Here is a 15078-nt window from a genome sequence, read left to right as displayed (position 1 = left end):
AGGCTGGGCATGATAGCACATAGCTTTAATATCAGCATTCAGGAGATAGAGGCAGGAGGATCTCTAGAGGTTAGACTGGTCTATATAATGAGTTACAGACAAGCTAGGGTTAGACAGTGAGACCCTGTGAGGTAGTTTAAATATAATTGGCTCTCACTCATAATCTCATAGAGAGTAGCACTATTAGGAGATGTGGCTTTGATGGAGTAGATATGGCCTTGTTGGAGGAAGTGTATCACTGTAGGGGTGGGCTTTGGGGTTTCCTTTGCTCAGAATACTGCCCAGTGTCTCAGTTGACTTCCTGCTGCCTGCAAGATGTAGGACTCTCAGCTACTTCTCCAATACCATGTCTGCCTGCCTGCTGCCATACTCCCCATCATGATGATAATGGACTGAACCTCTGAAAATGTGAGTCACCTCAATTAAATGTTTTCCTTATAAGAATTGCTGTGGTCATGGTGTGTCTTCATAGCAACAGAAACCTAAAATAAGATCCTGTGTCTCAAAAGCAAAATTAAACTAAACTAAAAATCAAAGAATCTGAGGAATTCTGGTGTCTGGTGGTGCATATGCATAATGCCAGCACCTGGGAAGTAGCTACAGAAGGATCAGAAGGCCAGCCTGGGCAATGAGATCTTGTCTGAAAGACAAAAAAAAAAAAAAAAAAAAAAAAAGGGGGGTGCGAGACTGGGACCTGAATAGAGAGAGACAGAAAGTTGTCACAAGTTTTTTTCTGTCCTGCCAGACAGCTCCCAAATAATGACACAGAGACTTCTTATTAATTATGAAAGCTTGGCCTATAGCTTAGACTTGTTCCTAACTAGCTCTTATAACTTACATTAACCCACTTATATTAATCTGTGTTCTATCACATGGTGTTAGTATTAGCTCTCTTCCAGCTTGCACCTCCTGTTTCCTCTCCATGTCTCTTGACATCTCCACCTTTCTTCCTCCCAGAGTCCTCTCTGTCCCCAGGAGTCCTGCCTAACCTCTTCCTGCCTAGCTGCTGGCCATTCAGCTCTTTATTAAACCAATCAGAAGGTGCCTTGGCAAAGACACATCTTCACAATGTAAACAAATATCCTGCAACAGAAAGTTCTCAAAAGAAAGAAGAAAATGGCTAAGAAATAACTCAAAAATGTTCATCATCCCCAGTAATTAGGGAAATGCAAATCAAAAGAACTTTGAGATTTCATCTCACCCCAGCCAGAATGGCAAAGGTCAACAAAACACCCGACAACAAATGCTAGAGGCAATGTGGGGGAAAGGGAACCCTCATTCACTGTTGATGGGATTGCGAACTGCTGCAGCCACTGTGGAAATCAGTGTGGAGAAGTCTCAAAAAGCTAAAATCAAATCAGCCACACAACTTAGCTATACCAGTCCTTGGCATAATGCCCAAAAGACTTGATAGTCTATCCCATAGATATTTGCTCAGCCATGTTATTGCTGCTGTATTCACAACAGTCAAGAAATGGAAACAACCTAAATGCCCTTCAATTTATGAATAGATAATTAAAATGTGGTACATACACAGTATGGAGTACTATTCAGCTGTAAAGAAAAGTTAAATCCGGGGCTGAAGAGATGGTTCAGCAGTTAAGAGCACTGGCTGCTCTTTAAGAGGACCCAGGTTCAATTCCAAGCACCCACATGGCAGCTCACAACGTATCTGTAACTCCAGGGGATCTGACACCCTCATACAGATATATATGTAGGCAAACCTCCAATGCACATAAATAAAAAAGAAATCATGAACTTTTCAGGTAAATGGATGGAACTAGAAAAGACCAGCATGAGTGAGAAAGTAACCCAGGCCCAGAAAGACGAATAGCACATGCTTTCTCTTATTGGAAGTTACTAGCACCAAATCTTCAAATGTCAATACAAATCCTGGAGTAACTGCAGAAACATGTCTCAAGCTTTGTCATACTCATAGGGTTGAGTTAACTGTTATCTGAATACTTTTTCCACAATTGTGCTGTGCTTAAATATGGCTAAAGGAAAATTATCTGAGTTAGACTCCAAGAAGTCTTGGCCTGCCAGGTGGTGGTGGCACACACCTTTAATCACTTTAATCATTCAGCTCTTGGGAGTCAGAAGCAGGCAGATCTTTCTGAGTTCTAGGCCAGCCTGAATTACACAGCTAGTGCCAGGACAGCCAAGGCTACACAAAGAAATGCTGTCTCAAAAAAAAAAAAAAAAAAAAAAAACTAAACAAAAGAAGTGTTGGCCCAGCGCTGGTTACCAAAATCAGGCTGATCTGAGTTTCATTCTTAACTCACCCCATTATAGGTCCCTGCTAAAAAGCCTGCAGGTAGTTCAGATAGTTCAGCAGAGAACTTGACACCACAAGTGTAGTCCTCATAGTGATACTAACAGGAGCCCATAAATGTTCCCATTTTACAGATGGAAACAAAGATCAAGAACTATAGACTATTCATCTGTCACCCACAGATAAGTATAGTCCACACTCCTCATTAAAGAAACTTCTCTTTGCAACAGACAGAAACCATTAAAGAAGACCATAACCAACCAAAATGCAGAGTTGTGGAGCCCAGTTCCAACTGATACAACTACAATTCAACTCCTGCACCTAAGGCTCAGAAGAGAGGGGAAGATTGTAAGAGCCAGAGGAACAGGGAGTTTGCTGTGATACCATGAATCCTGAAAATGTCAGAAGCCACACCCATGAAGTCTCACTAACATGAAAGCCTAAACATGAGCTGAACAAAGATAGCAACAATAGACATGCTAATATAGATGGGGGACAGCTCTGGAGGCCTCCACTCTAGACATGGAGCTAAAGGTAACTAAGGAATGCTAAGAGCAGAAGAATAGTTTTCCCCAGGGAGGAGAACATCAACTGGTTATCCAAATGGTCAGCCCTGAAAACACACACACAATCAGCATTATATAGACCGAGCATGATGTATGGTGTATTTATGTATTTAAGAATACACACACAGCCGGGCGGTGGTGCCAAATGCCTTTAATCCCAGCGCTCGGGAGGCAGAGGCAGGCGGATCTCTGTGAGTTCGAGGCTGGGCGGGACCAACAGCCTCCAAAACAATACAGAGAAACCCTGTCTCGTAAAAAACAAAACAAAACAAAAAAACAAAAAAAGAATACACACACACATAACAGCAAAAAATGAAAAAAGGGGCTATAAATTTGAAAGAGAACAAGGCGAAAAAGGAGTATATAGGAGGGTTTGGAAGAAAGAAATAGAAGGTGGAAATAATTTACTTGTAATCTCAAAAAATATATTTAAATTAATTGATTTAAAAAAGGAAATAAAGCTGAGCATTGGGCCTCACACATAAAATCTCAGCACTCAAGAAAATTAGGCAGAAAGACTATCAAAGGTCTGAGGCCAACCTGGGATACAAAGTTCTGAGCTAGCCTGGGCTACAGTAAGAGCCTAGCCGAAGGAGGAAAAAGCACCACCAAGCTGCCAGCATTTCATTTCAGCATTCCTTGGATATCTGTGATGTGTGGACACTGTTTTAGACAGCTGAGACTCAAAGACCATAAGGTCACATTCACTAGGGATTGGGACACAAAGATTACACTGTAGAACAATGGTTCACATATTATAGCAGCAATTAGATTTGCCTACAAGAGGAAAGGAGGCAGCAGGGAGAATTAAGGAAGGTGGCATTTTGACTACATTCAGGGACAAATGGAGGTCTACTTTACTGCAAAGAAAAGGAGAGGAAGATTAGTTCAGACAGAGAACTTGTGGTTAATTGTCTAGAACAGCCACCGGTAGAAATCACGTCGGGAAGGCAGGGAGCGCTGCCAAGGCAGACCACAACCTGCTGTGAAGCACAGGTTTCCTGCCCTGCAGAGGCGACATGCATGGGAGGAAGGAAGAGAGGGAAATGGCATGTTTTAGGAGATCCCTATGGTCACTTGGGAGGATAAGGAGTGTAAAGGAAGCTGGTGGCAAGGGGACCAATGGGTGGCTGCTGCAAGAGTCTAGAAGCAGATTACTGGGAAGCAAGACTAGAGTAGTGGTGAGCAGATAAAAACATAAACTGAGGGGCTGGAGAGATGGCTGAGTGGTTAAGAACCTGGCTGTTCTTCCAGAGGACCTGAGTTCAATTCCCAGCAACGACATGGTGGTTCACAGTCATCAATGAGATCTGGTGCCCTCTTCTGGCATGCAGGCATACATGCAGGCAGAACACTGTATACATAATAAATTAATTTTAAAAATCTTTAAAAAAAATAAAAATAAACTGAGTGGGCAGAAAGTCGAATAAGGGCTTCTGAAGTCCCTGGCTTAAATGTTTAGATAAAAACTGAACCCACTGACCTCACATGGTGGCCCACGCCAGTAATTCTACCACTTGGGAGGTTAAAAATAGGAGAGCCAGAGGTTTGACATAGTCTCCACCTTCATGCCTATCTGCAAAACAAAGTAAACAGGCGCTGGAAAGATGGCTCAGCGGGGAAAGCATTTGCTGTACAAACATTAGGTCTTGACTTTGGATCCCCAGAACCTACAGAAAAGCCAGATGCAGTAACACAAGCATGCCCCAAAGGAAGATGGGGAAAAAAAAACAGAAACCAGATTTGGCAATGTGGTATTTGAATAACAATGCCCCTCATCGGCTCACGTACTTGAATACTTGGTTCCCAGGTGGTGGACTGTTGGGAAAGATTAGGAAGTGTAGTCTTGTTGGAGGAGGTGTGTCACTGTGAGGTTTCATAAGCCTGAACCAGGCCCAGTCTTTCTCTCTACCTGCTGTGTGTATATCAGGATGTAAAGCTCTCTGCCACTGTTCCAGAGCCATGCCTGTGGGCTTCCTGCCATGATGATTGTGGACTAACCTCTAAAACCATAAGCAAGCCCCCAGTTAACTTCTACAAGTTGTTTCAGTCGTGGTGTCGCTTCTCAGCAATGGAACAGTGTCTAAGACACCAACAAAGCAGTGAACACAAGGGAGACTGTCCCAAGTAAGGTGGGAGCTGAGGACCACCACCCAGTCATTCTCTGACCCCCACACATGAGCTATGACCCGTGCCTACACTCACACATAAACATACACACACATACGCACATCAAACACACACACACAACCAAAAGAAAAAATAAACAAAAAAATATAGAGAGGGCACAAGAACGAGTAAATGGATGGTGGCTTTGGAGAAAAAAAAGAATAAAGAATACAGTTTTGAAATTTGTGGGGAGCCCAGCTGAAATTAGGATAATTTAAAGGAGGGGGAAAAAAGACCCAACATAATCCTCAGTTTTATGGCAAACCCAGACTCCTGAATGGTGGTGTTCAGGGGGAGGACAAAGGATAACAAATAAAGACAAGGAGATCTTGCATATGCTGATGACTTATGGCAAGCAGGTTTGGTTGGGTTTTTTGAGACAGGGTTTCTCTGTGCAGTCTTGGCTATCCTGGAGCTTGCTCTGTAGACCAGGCTGGCCTCAAACTCACAGAGATACTCCTGCCTCTGCCTCTCAAGTGCTGGGATTAAAGGTCTACACCACCACCATAACCACCAGGCTTGGCAAGCAAGTTTATTAAGGAGTACAGCATCAGGCTGGAGAGATGGCTCAGCAGTGAAAAGCACTTGCTGCTCTTCCAGAGATCCTGAGTTTCCCAGGAACCACATGGTTGCTGACAACCATCTATAATGAGATCTGGTGCCTTCTTCTGGCCTGCAGGCAGACATATAGGCAGAATACTGTACATAAATAAAATCTTTAAAAAAAAAGTAGTACAACATCAACTCTGGGCTGTGGTGGTGCGCACCTTTAATCCCAGCAGAGGCAGGCGGATCTCTGTGAGTTCAAGGCCAGCTGGTCTACAGAGCCAGTTCCAGGATAGCTAAGAAACCCTGTCTTGAAAAACAAACTGCAATAAATAAATAAATAAAAGAATTGTAGGAGGGAAATGGCCAAGCTCAGCAGAGAGCTAAAGCAGACAATGTTGGTAAAGAGAACACGGAACATCTCAGATACAGCTGACTTAAGACTAATAACCACGGTCCTTCAGAGGGGAAAGCTGGGTTCCCAGGAACAGAAACCTTAACCGCTTCCAAGCCCTAGCCCAGCTCCAGCCTGCACCTTCCAGGTCTGCCCTCGGCAAGGACACAGAACTAGTGTGTTCTATCTGTCCTTTCATTCAGGCCTCTGAGAAAGCCTTGGGTCATCTGGCTCCTAATAATAAAGACTTACAGCTTTGAGCTAATTAACATCAATAGTTCACTACTGTGAAAACTAAAGACTAATTTAAACTCACTTTCTCTCATATACTGGTCAAGAATTCGTAAGATTTGCAACTTCCTCTACTATACCTATTAGACTGAGAAATAGAATTGGAAAGCTCTCCTGGATTCCAAAGATAATGATGAGCAAGTGAAATGGTTTAGTGTATAAAACATTTTCTGCCCACAACATAAGTGTGCTACCCAGAACCCCAAGAAGGAGAAACCAACTCCCAAAAGCTGTCCTCTGATTTCTATCATATGTGTGCTCACCACACACACACACACACACACACACACACACCATATACAAACACATAATAATAAATGGAATTTTAAGAAAGACTAGAACGCCTTTAATCCCAGCACTCGGGAGGCAGAGGCAGTCAGATCTCTGTGAGTTCGAGGCCAGCCTGGTCTACAAAGTGACCTCCAAAGCTACAGAGAAACCCTGTCTCGAAAAAAACCAAAAAAAAAAAAAAAAAAAAAAAAAAAAAAGAAAGGCTAGAACCAACAAAATGACTCACTGAGTAATATTCTTGCTGTGCTAGTTTCAGCACTAGAAATCACATAAAAGTGACACGAGGGCCCCAACTCCACAAGAAGAGTTTCTTTTAACCACTATCACTGCACTATGGCATGTCCTCCACCCTCCCACACACATAAATCACACATCTAAACAAAACAACAACAATAATAATAATTCCCATCACTATAATCTGCTGGCTCTACGAAGGGTAGGACTCCAAAAAACAAAATCAGGAGAGTTGTCTTCACAAAAGGGTAACAACAACAATAATAAACCTCTCTTTGTGGGGCTGGAGAGTTGGTTTAGTGGTTAAGAGCATTGGTCACTCTTCCAGAAGACCAGATTCAATTCCCAGCACCCATGTGATGGTTTACACCATCTGTAACTCCAGTTCCTGGAGATCTGGTGCCCTCTTCTGATCTCCACAGACACCGCACAGATATATGTGCAGACAAAACACAAACAAATAAAATAAAATAAATCTTCCTTCTTTTTTTTTCCCCCCGGTCTTTTGAGATAGGATTTCTCTGTGTAGCCCTGACTGTCTTGGAATTTGCTCTGTAGACCAGGCTGGCCTTGAAATCACAGAGATCTGCCTGCCTCTGCCTCCCAAGTGCTGGGATTAAAGGCATGTGCCACCATTGCCTGTCTTAAAAAATTGTTTTAATTTAAAAAATAAATGAATAAACTGTCTTTATTAAGAAAACCCCAGGGGCTGGAGAGATGGTTCAGAGGTTAAGAGCACTTGCTGCTCTTCCAGAGGTCCTGAGTTCAATTCCCAGCAACCACATGATGGCTCACAACCATCTATAATAGGATCTGGTGCCCTCTTCTGGCAGGCAGGCATACATGCAGACAGAAGACTGTATACATCATAAATTAATTTTAAAAAAAGAAAGAAAGAAAGAAAATCCCAGAGCTTGGAGAGATTGCTCAGCAGTTAAGAGCACAGGCTGCTCTTCCAGAGGTCCCAGGTTTCCAATGCTCTCTTTTGGCCTGAGGGCACTAGGCAAACACATAACACAGATATACATGCAAGCAAAAATCCCAAACACTTGATGAATAGTTTCTTTTTAAAAGTGAAAAAGAGGACATCCAAACACTTGGAAGACTTCAGGGCTAGCCACAGATACTACGTAAGTTTCAGTTTGGGCTACTTGAGACTTTTCTCAGAAGCTGGGGGGGTGCTGCTCTACTGAATGAAAAACAAAGTGCACAGTAGTGCTCACACCGTGGTGTTGTTTGTAGGTGGGGCAGGGGGACATCTGGAGGAACAGCATAAAGCTGGTAAGTATCTACAGGCAAGGAATTAGGGGCTTGGAGAGTTGGGGTTATAATATGTTTTGCTTTATAAAAATTCTTCATACTACACCATTTCACTGCATGCTTGCGAGCAGGTTTCAAAGCTACCACTATTTTCCACTTTTGTAGCCTCTGAAGAGTGAGGTTGCACTCACCCCATCTCTGCTTCAGTCAAATGAAGAGGGTGGGAGTGCTACTGCTCATGGCCTCCCTCATGATGGCCTAGTGCCTCAGTCTGCTACTATTGACACCCTTATGGCTCTGAGGAACAGCTATCTCACTTGCTTTCCCCAAACCCCAAGTTCTTCCCTAAATGCCTGGGACAGTGTGCCCATAAAGAACATACTTGAGTTTTGAAGGTCTCCTCGATATCTGCACTCAGAGTGCTCCACTTATCAGCTTCCTGGAGAGATTCTGCAGCAAGCTGCATCCTGGACTTCACCTGGTCAATTTCCACCAGTACCTGAAAGAGAAACAGTGTGCACAATTCAGTGATGTCCCCTTTCCTCCACCTTTGGTGACCTGAAACAGTGTTTCATCAGTGTTCTTACCCTTCACCCATAGGGTAAGAATAAAAAGGGCCAGTGAAAGAACCAAGGAAACCAAGGACCAGAGCCAAAGAAACACACCCTGCCCCTAACCAACTCAGGAACTGAAATCCAGCCAATCCCCACCCTGAAAATCTCCACCTTGGAAAGCTCAGCCCCTGAGAAGCCCTGTATAAACCCTGCGCCTTCAGTCTGGGGTTCCCTTTTCTACCCTGGTGAGGCAGCCTCTCTCCTGGATTCCTCCCTCCCAGTAAATCTCTCGACTGAGGTTTGTGCTAACATTTCCCTGGAGCAGGGCAGAGATGCACCAGCTTCATTGGAAAAACCCTCCCCTGTTGAAGCAGAGCTGTTACACTTGTATTAGGGAGGCCTTTCTGGAACAAGGACTGTCAGCACTTTGCTGGGGAAGCCATCCCCCACTGGAATAGAGCTTTAACACTTCTGGGTACCTTTCCCTTCAGAGCTGTAGGTATTCCTTGACTTTGAATGCCAGGACACCTTTCCCTTCAGAGCTGTAACACATCATCTAGCTAATTTTTACTTTTATTCTTGTTGTTGTTCTTTTTTTTTTTTTTTTTTTTTTTTTGGTTTTTCGACACAGGGTTTCTCTGTAGCTTTGGAGGCTGTCCTGGAACTCGCTCTGTAGACCAGGCTGGCCTCGAACTCACAGAGATCCACCTGCCTCTGCCTCCCGAGTGCTGGGATTAAAGGCGTGCGCCACCAACGCCCGGCTCTTGTTGTTGTTCTTAATGCCCTCTTCTGTCTGCATGCAAGAAGAGGGCAACACATCCCATTATAAATAATTGTGAGTCACCATGTGGCTCAGGCTGGGAATTGAACTCAGGTCATCTCTCCAACCTCACCGAGCTAATTTGGCTGAGAAGACAAGGGAGCCTGAGAGCCAGGTAGAGCTCTGAGTTCTAAATCTTCTGTGAGTGAGAACATCTGCTAAAGAGAATAGCCCACATCGAAGACAAAAGCCAAGTACCTGCATCGACTGTGAAGTGTCCTGCTCAAATTTTTTAATGTCCTCTTTGACAAGAATCATTTGTTCCTTCAGAAAAGACGCTTCCTGCTTCAGGGCTTCCACGTCCCGGAGCACTTTGGGCATGTTCTGGAGGGCCTGGAGACTTGTCTCTGCAGCAAAAGTTCATGTACACAAGCTGTAGAAACCAGAGCTGGCACAGTGGGAAGTCATCACACATGTGGTGACAGAAAGGAAACTGTCCCTATGGCATTACCAATCAGCTTTGAGAACCTGCAGGGGCTGTGTGGCACAGCAGAGATCAGTGAGGTGACCTCAGCCAGGTCCACGTCCTCAGTAGAATGATGAGTGAAACTGTGCTTCAGAAACAAGCAACCAACATCAACATGACCAAGACCATCAGAAAGAATGAGGGACACAGGCGTGGTCGTGTGGGCCTGTGATCCCAACCCTTAGGAAGCTGAGGCAGGAGGATTACTGTGAAAAGTGATGCTATCTTGGGCTACATAGGGAGTTCCAGGCCTCCTTGGATTACAACACTGAGACCTCGTCTCAAAGAAACAAAGAACTGGGGGCTGATGGCTCCATGACTAAGAACAGTTACTGCCCCATCAGAGGATGCAATTTGAATGGGGCCTGTAACTCTAGCTCCAAGGGATTAGAAGCTCCCTTAGCCTCTGTGAGCATCTGCACACGAACACACATGCACATAAAAGGAAATGAATCTTAAACAAAACCCAAGAAGGGGCTAGAGAGATGACTCAGAGGTCAAGAGCATTGACTGCTCTTCCAGAGGTCCTGAATTCAATTCCCAACAACCACATGGTGGCTCACAACCATCTATAAAGAGATCTGCTGCCCTCGTATGGCGTGTAGGCAAACATACAGACAGAACACTGCATACATAATAAATAAAATAAACCTTAAAAAAAATAGAGCTGGGGCTGTAGCTCAGTGGCAACGCATTATGTGAATTTAGTTCCCATCTGTTTGCCATGCTTTTTTCCCCCTTGTTTTCATATTCTTATTTTGTTGGACTTTTTCTAGGATACATTCCTCTAATTCCAACCTTTTCAGGAATACACTCAGTTTTCCTAATTATAAAAAAATTATAAAAAGCATCCTGGGGGGGGAGCATCCTGAGGGTTGGGATTACAGGCACATGCTACCACACCTGTGGCTACCACACCCGTGTCTTTCATTCTTTCTTGGAGCCTATTGGTTCCCGGTCAGGTTGATGTTGATTGCTTGAAGCAGTTTTATTCATCACTCTATGGAGGACATGGTCCTGGCTGAGGTCATCTCACTGGCCCTGTTTTATCACACATTCCCTGAAACTTTAAAGAACTACCTGGCTTCAACACAGGGGAAAGGTATCAAGTGACCTTCAAATATGGTGGGTTTTTTTTTCTTTTTGGTTTTCCACCACGAGGTTTCTCTATATAACAGTCCTGGCTTGTCCTGAAACTCCCTCTGTAGACCAGGCTGACCTTGAACTCACAGAGGTCCACCTGCCTCTGCCTCCCAAGTGCTGGGATTAAAGACATGAACTGGGTTGGTGCTCATCCAAAATAAGTTGCTGCCATAGGTCTCTACTTGTCTAGAGACCATCAGTGACGCTGCAATGGACATTTTAACTACCTGAGAGCATTTGAGATGAGAGACTTGGGACCCTAACCATTCCAGCTTCTAGGTATCTGGTATGCTCTGAATCTGGGAAGAATCTTCAAAGCGTAACCAGAGCAGGGGACAGGGACATGCCTGAGCTACCAATGAAAGCAAGCCTGCCTCATGTTTTCCCTTAATACACATGTAAACTTTTGGAAAGTCATAAGGTGAATGCCAATGAGGTAGCAAGGAGGGGCACTGTTCATGCCCGTATTCTCATACCTCTCTCCCTCCCTCCCTCTCTCTCTCTCTCTCTCTCTCTGTCTCTGCACTCATGCCCATCTCTCTTTTTCTTTCTCTCTCTCACACATACAAATAAATAAATGTAATTTGAACTTTAAAAAATGGTCATAAATCTGCAGGGCATAGTGACACAGACCTGTAACCCCAGGCACTCAAGATGCTGAGACAAGATTGCAAATTTGGAACATAGAATGAAATTAAGGCCAGCCTGAATACCTTAGTAAGACTCTGCCACAAAATAAGAACATGCAAGGACCTAGATTTAATACACACACATACACACACAGAAAGGGAGAAAGGGGGGGGTTGGACAGAGGAAGGGACGGAGGGTGTGTGTGTGTGTGTGTGTGTTCACTTAAGGGGCTAAAAAGATGGCTCAGAGGTCAAGAGCATTGACTGCTCTTCCAAAGGTCCTGAGTTCAATTCCCAGCAACCACTTGATGGCTCACAACCATCTATGAGATCTGGTGCCCTCTGCTGGTATGCAGGCAAAACAGCATACATTTTTTTAAAAAGTCTTCATTTAGGATGACACAACTTCCTCATATTACAATAGGTTTGTGTTGTTCCCATATAATGCTAAATACTAGGGTCTAATATCCTCAAAAGTGCTTCCTTATGCCACACATGATGGAATATATCTATAACCCTTCACTATACAGAAAGTTCAAGGCCAGTATGGGCCGCCTGAGACCCTATCTATCCCACAACTCCCCTTTCAAGATTTATTTTTAATGATGTTCGCCCCGTAGGTAACTACAGGTGTGTCAGTTTCATGGATGCCCAAGGATGTCACTGAATCCCTTTGAACTGGACTTACAGGTAGTTGTGAGCCGCCTGATGTGGGTGCTGGGAATTAAACCCGGGTCCTCTGCAAGTGTAGTGTGTGTTCTTAACCACTGAGCCATCACTCCAACACCAAAAGCACCCCCCCTTTTTTTAATTGAGTGGGTGACACTTATCTGTAATCCCAGATTTAGGGAAACTGAGGCAGAAGGAGAATCACTATGAGTCTGAGGTTAGCCTAGGCAACAGAGATTGTTTCATAAGAAGAAAACAAAGTACGTGTGCGTGTGTGTGTCCTCAAACTCACTTTGCAACCGAAGCTAGCCTTGAATTCCTCCACCACCATCTCCCCAGTGCTAAAATTACAGGCGGGCGCCACCAAACCCAGCTGTTTCGTTTTGTTTTGTTTTAGGTTTCAAAGGAAATATTATGGCTTCACCAGAGGTGAAAACCAAAGTCCAGACCTAACTCAGACTACTGCAGGGCTCGCTTTCCCACCAAACCTGGGCCGGGTCCTGCAGTCGGGCGCTCAGGGTCAGTGAGGTGGGCGTGTAGGCGGCTCACCCTCCACGGAGTGGTTCACCTCCTGGATGAACAGCTGCAGCTTCATCACCAGGGTGGCTGCGTGGCCATCCGCCTTCCCCGCCGCACCGTCTTTGGGGCCGGCTCTGAAAGCCGCATTGATCCAGTCTTTCACATCGAAGTCGTCGGCAAGAAACTTGGAGAAGTCCATGGCGCGCGGCCACCAAGCTGGCGCCGAGCGACACCGCCTTCGGGGCGGCCGCCGGAACCCACTGCAACGCAGCTCGCCGCCCCGTCAGCGCGCACTCGTTGAGGTCGATGTCCCTCGTCGCTTGCCGTACTTCTTCCGGAAGTCAGTGCCCGTTACCATAGCGACGGCTCCCGCTGGTGGCTGCGAGCTGTGCGCTGATCTGGCAGGTACGATAGTCCTTTCTCTGCCAATATTTTCCGAGCAGTAAACCAAGTACTTCATATAAAACCGTCCCGTGCGTCTACGTGTCTAGCCCCCAAGGACTATAACTCTCCTAGCGTGTGACGAAGGACTGAGGCGATTGGCGACAGGTTCAGTCATCGAGCTAGGAAGTGGCTCTCCTGGGTCTGCTGAGTAAAGAAAGGTACTTGCCACCGTTCCTGACTATCTGAGTTCGAACCCCCAGGACCCACGAGTGGAAAGCGAGAACTGACGCAAGTTGTGTAGGGAAAAGGGACCAGTCAAAGAAACACACCCTGAGCAGAGCCAAAGAAACACACTTTGGCCCTGCAACCACAACCAAAGAAATGTACCCTGACCCTAAAACCAGTGCCAAAGGAACACACTTTGTCCCTGGAATCAGAGTCAGTGAAAGAAATGTACCCTGGCCCTAAAATTGGAGCCAAAAGGCTAAAAAGGACCAGAGAAAGAAACACACTTTGGCCCTGAAACCAGAGCCAAATCTGACCCTAATCCTGTGTAAAAAAAAGTAACCAATCCCAGAGCAGAGCTCTAGCCAATCTGAGCTCAGCACTGAAATCGGACCAATCCCTACCCTGGAAAAACTTCCCCAACCCCAGGAACCCCTATATAAACCCTGTGTATGTTCAGCTTGGCTGGTCCAGCTGCCTTCCAATAAACCCCTTTGGATGAGCTTCGGGTGAAGGTCTTCTTTTGCGGCTGCGACAGAGCAAAGGCGACCCTGGGCAGAGCAGAGCAGAGCAAGCAGAGACGACCCTGGGCAGTGCAGAGCGAGCAGCGCTGTAACACTTGCCCGGGAAACCTTCCTTGGCAGAGCGGAGTTGTTACACTCTGCTCCCGCCCGGCTCCCTGCTCTCTGCTCTCAGCTCTCCAGGAGCAGAGCTGAACTGTAGCAACTTCGCCCGAGAAACCTCCTGCGGAGCAAAACTGCTACACTAGGCGAACATCCCCAGCTGGAAGACCCTGTCCTGCTGGAGCGGAGCTGATAGACCGGAGAAGCCTTTCTCTGAGGCAAGGCTGTAAGCTGCCAAGCTTACTGCAACCTGTGGTGGTCCTTGGCTCCCGAGCTCCAGGATACCTTTCCACCTGAGCTGTGTAACACTGGGTATTCTGTGACTCCCGAGTGCCAGAATACCTGACCCACTCCTGTTCCTGTTCCTGTCCTGACCCATCCCGACGAAACGCTTACAAGTTGTCCTCAGCACATACACATCCCTCTAAATAAATTAAAATTTATTTTTTTAAAAAAGACATTGGCAGCCGGGCGTTGGTGACGCACGCCTTTAATCCCAGCACTCGGGAGGCAGAGGCAGGCGGATCTCTGTGAGTTAGAGGCCAGCCTGGTCTACAGAGTGAGTTCCAGGACAGCCTCCAAAACAATACAGAGAAACCCTGTCTCAAAAAAAAACCAAAAAAAAAAAAAAAAAAAAAAAGACATTGGCAGCCTGGCGTTCTAGCCATATTAACTTTCTGTTCCATCCTGAACGAACCCAGCTCAGTCTTTACTGTTTCTTCTAACCTAGAACAAAGCATTAGAGACATAAATTTGGTGTTACTACTTTTCCATTCTTGCTCAATGCATACAGCAATTTCCTTTTTAGTTTTATGTGGATGTTTTACCTGCATGTATGTCTGTGAGCCACTTGCGTGCCTGGTGCCGGCAGAGGCCAGACGAGGCTGAAGGAGCTCCTGGAAGTTAAGTTTTACAAGTGGTTATGGGTACTGGGGGGGGGGGTCGAGCGCAGGTCGTCTGCAAGAGTAGCTAGTACTCTTAACCACTGGGCCATGTTTCCAGCCCTTCATAATTCCTTTA

At 45.5% G+C, this 15078-nt stretch overlaps 1 protein-coding gene across 1 annotated transcript in view; it reads right to left on the bottom strand.

Annotated features, from left to right (window-relative positions):
- The window catches only part of Cog7 (component of oligomeric golgi complex 7), a 66464-nt gene extending 53327 nt beyond the window's left edge, over positions 1 to 13137 (bottom strand). Inside the window, exons 1-3 of the mRNA XM_040755205.1 lie at positions 12857 to 13137; positions 9599 to 9747; positions 8409 to 8525 (exon numbers count right to left, since the gene is read on the bottom strand). Of these exons, the coding sequence (XP_040611139.1) occupies positions 8409 to 8525; positions 9599 to 9747; positions 12857 to 13025 (435 nt within the window). The 5' untranslated portion in view covers positions 13026 to 13137. The remainder of the gene's footprint in view (positions 1 to 8408; positions 8526 to 9598; positions 9748 to 12856) is intronic.
- Positions 13138 to 15078: the final 1941 nt, after the last annotated feature.

The sequence above is a fragment of the Mesocricetus auratus genome, unplaced genomic scaffold (genome assembly GCF_017639785.1).
Source record: "Mesocricetus auratus isolate SY011 unplaced genomic scaffold, BCM_Maur_2.0 Super-Scaffold_4256, whole genome shotgun sequence".
NCBI lineage: Eukaryota > Metazoa > Chordata > Mammalia > Rodentia > Cricetidae > Mesocricetus > Mesocricetus auratus.
The sequence above is the reverse complement of the archived record's forward strand: the minus strand, read 5'-3'. Positions and strand labels throughout refer to the sequence as shown.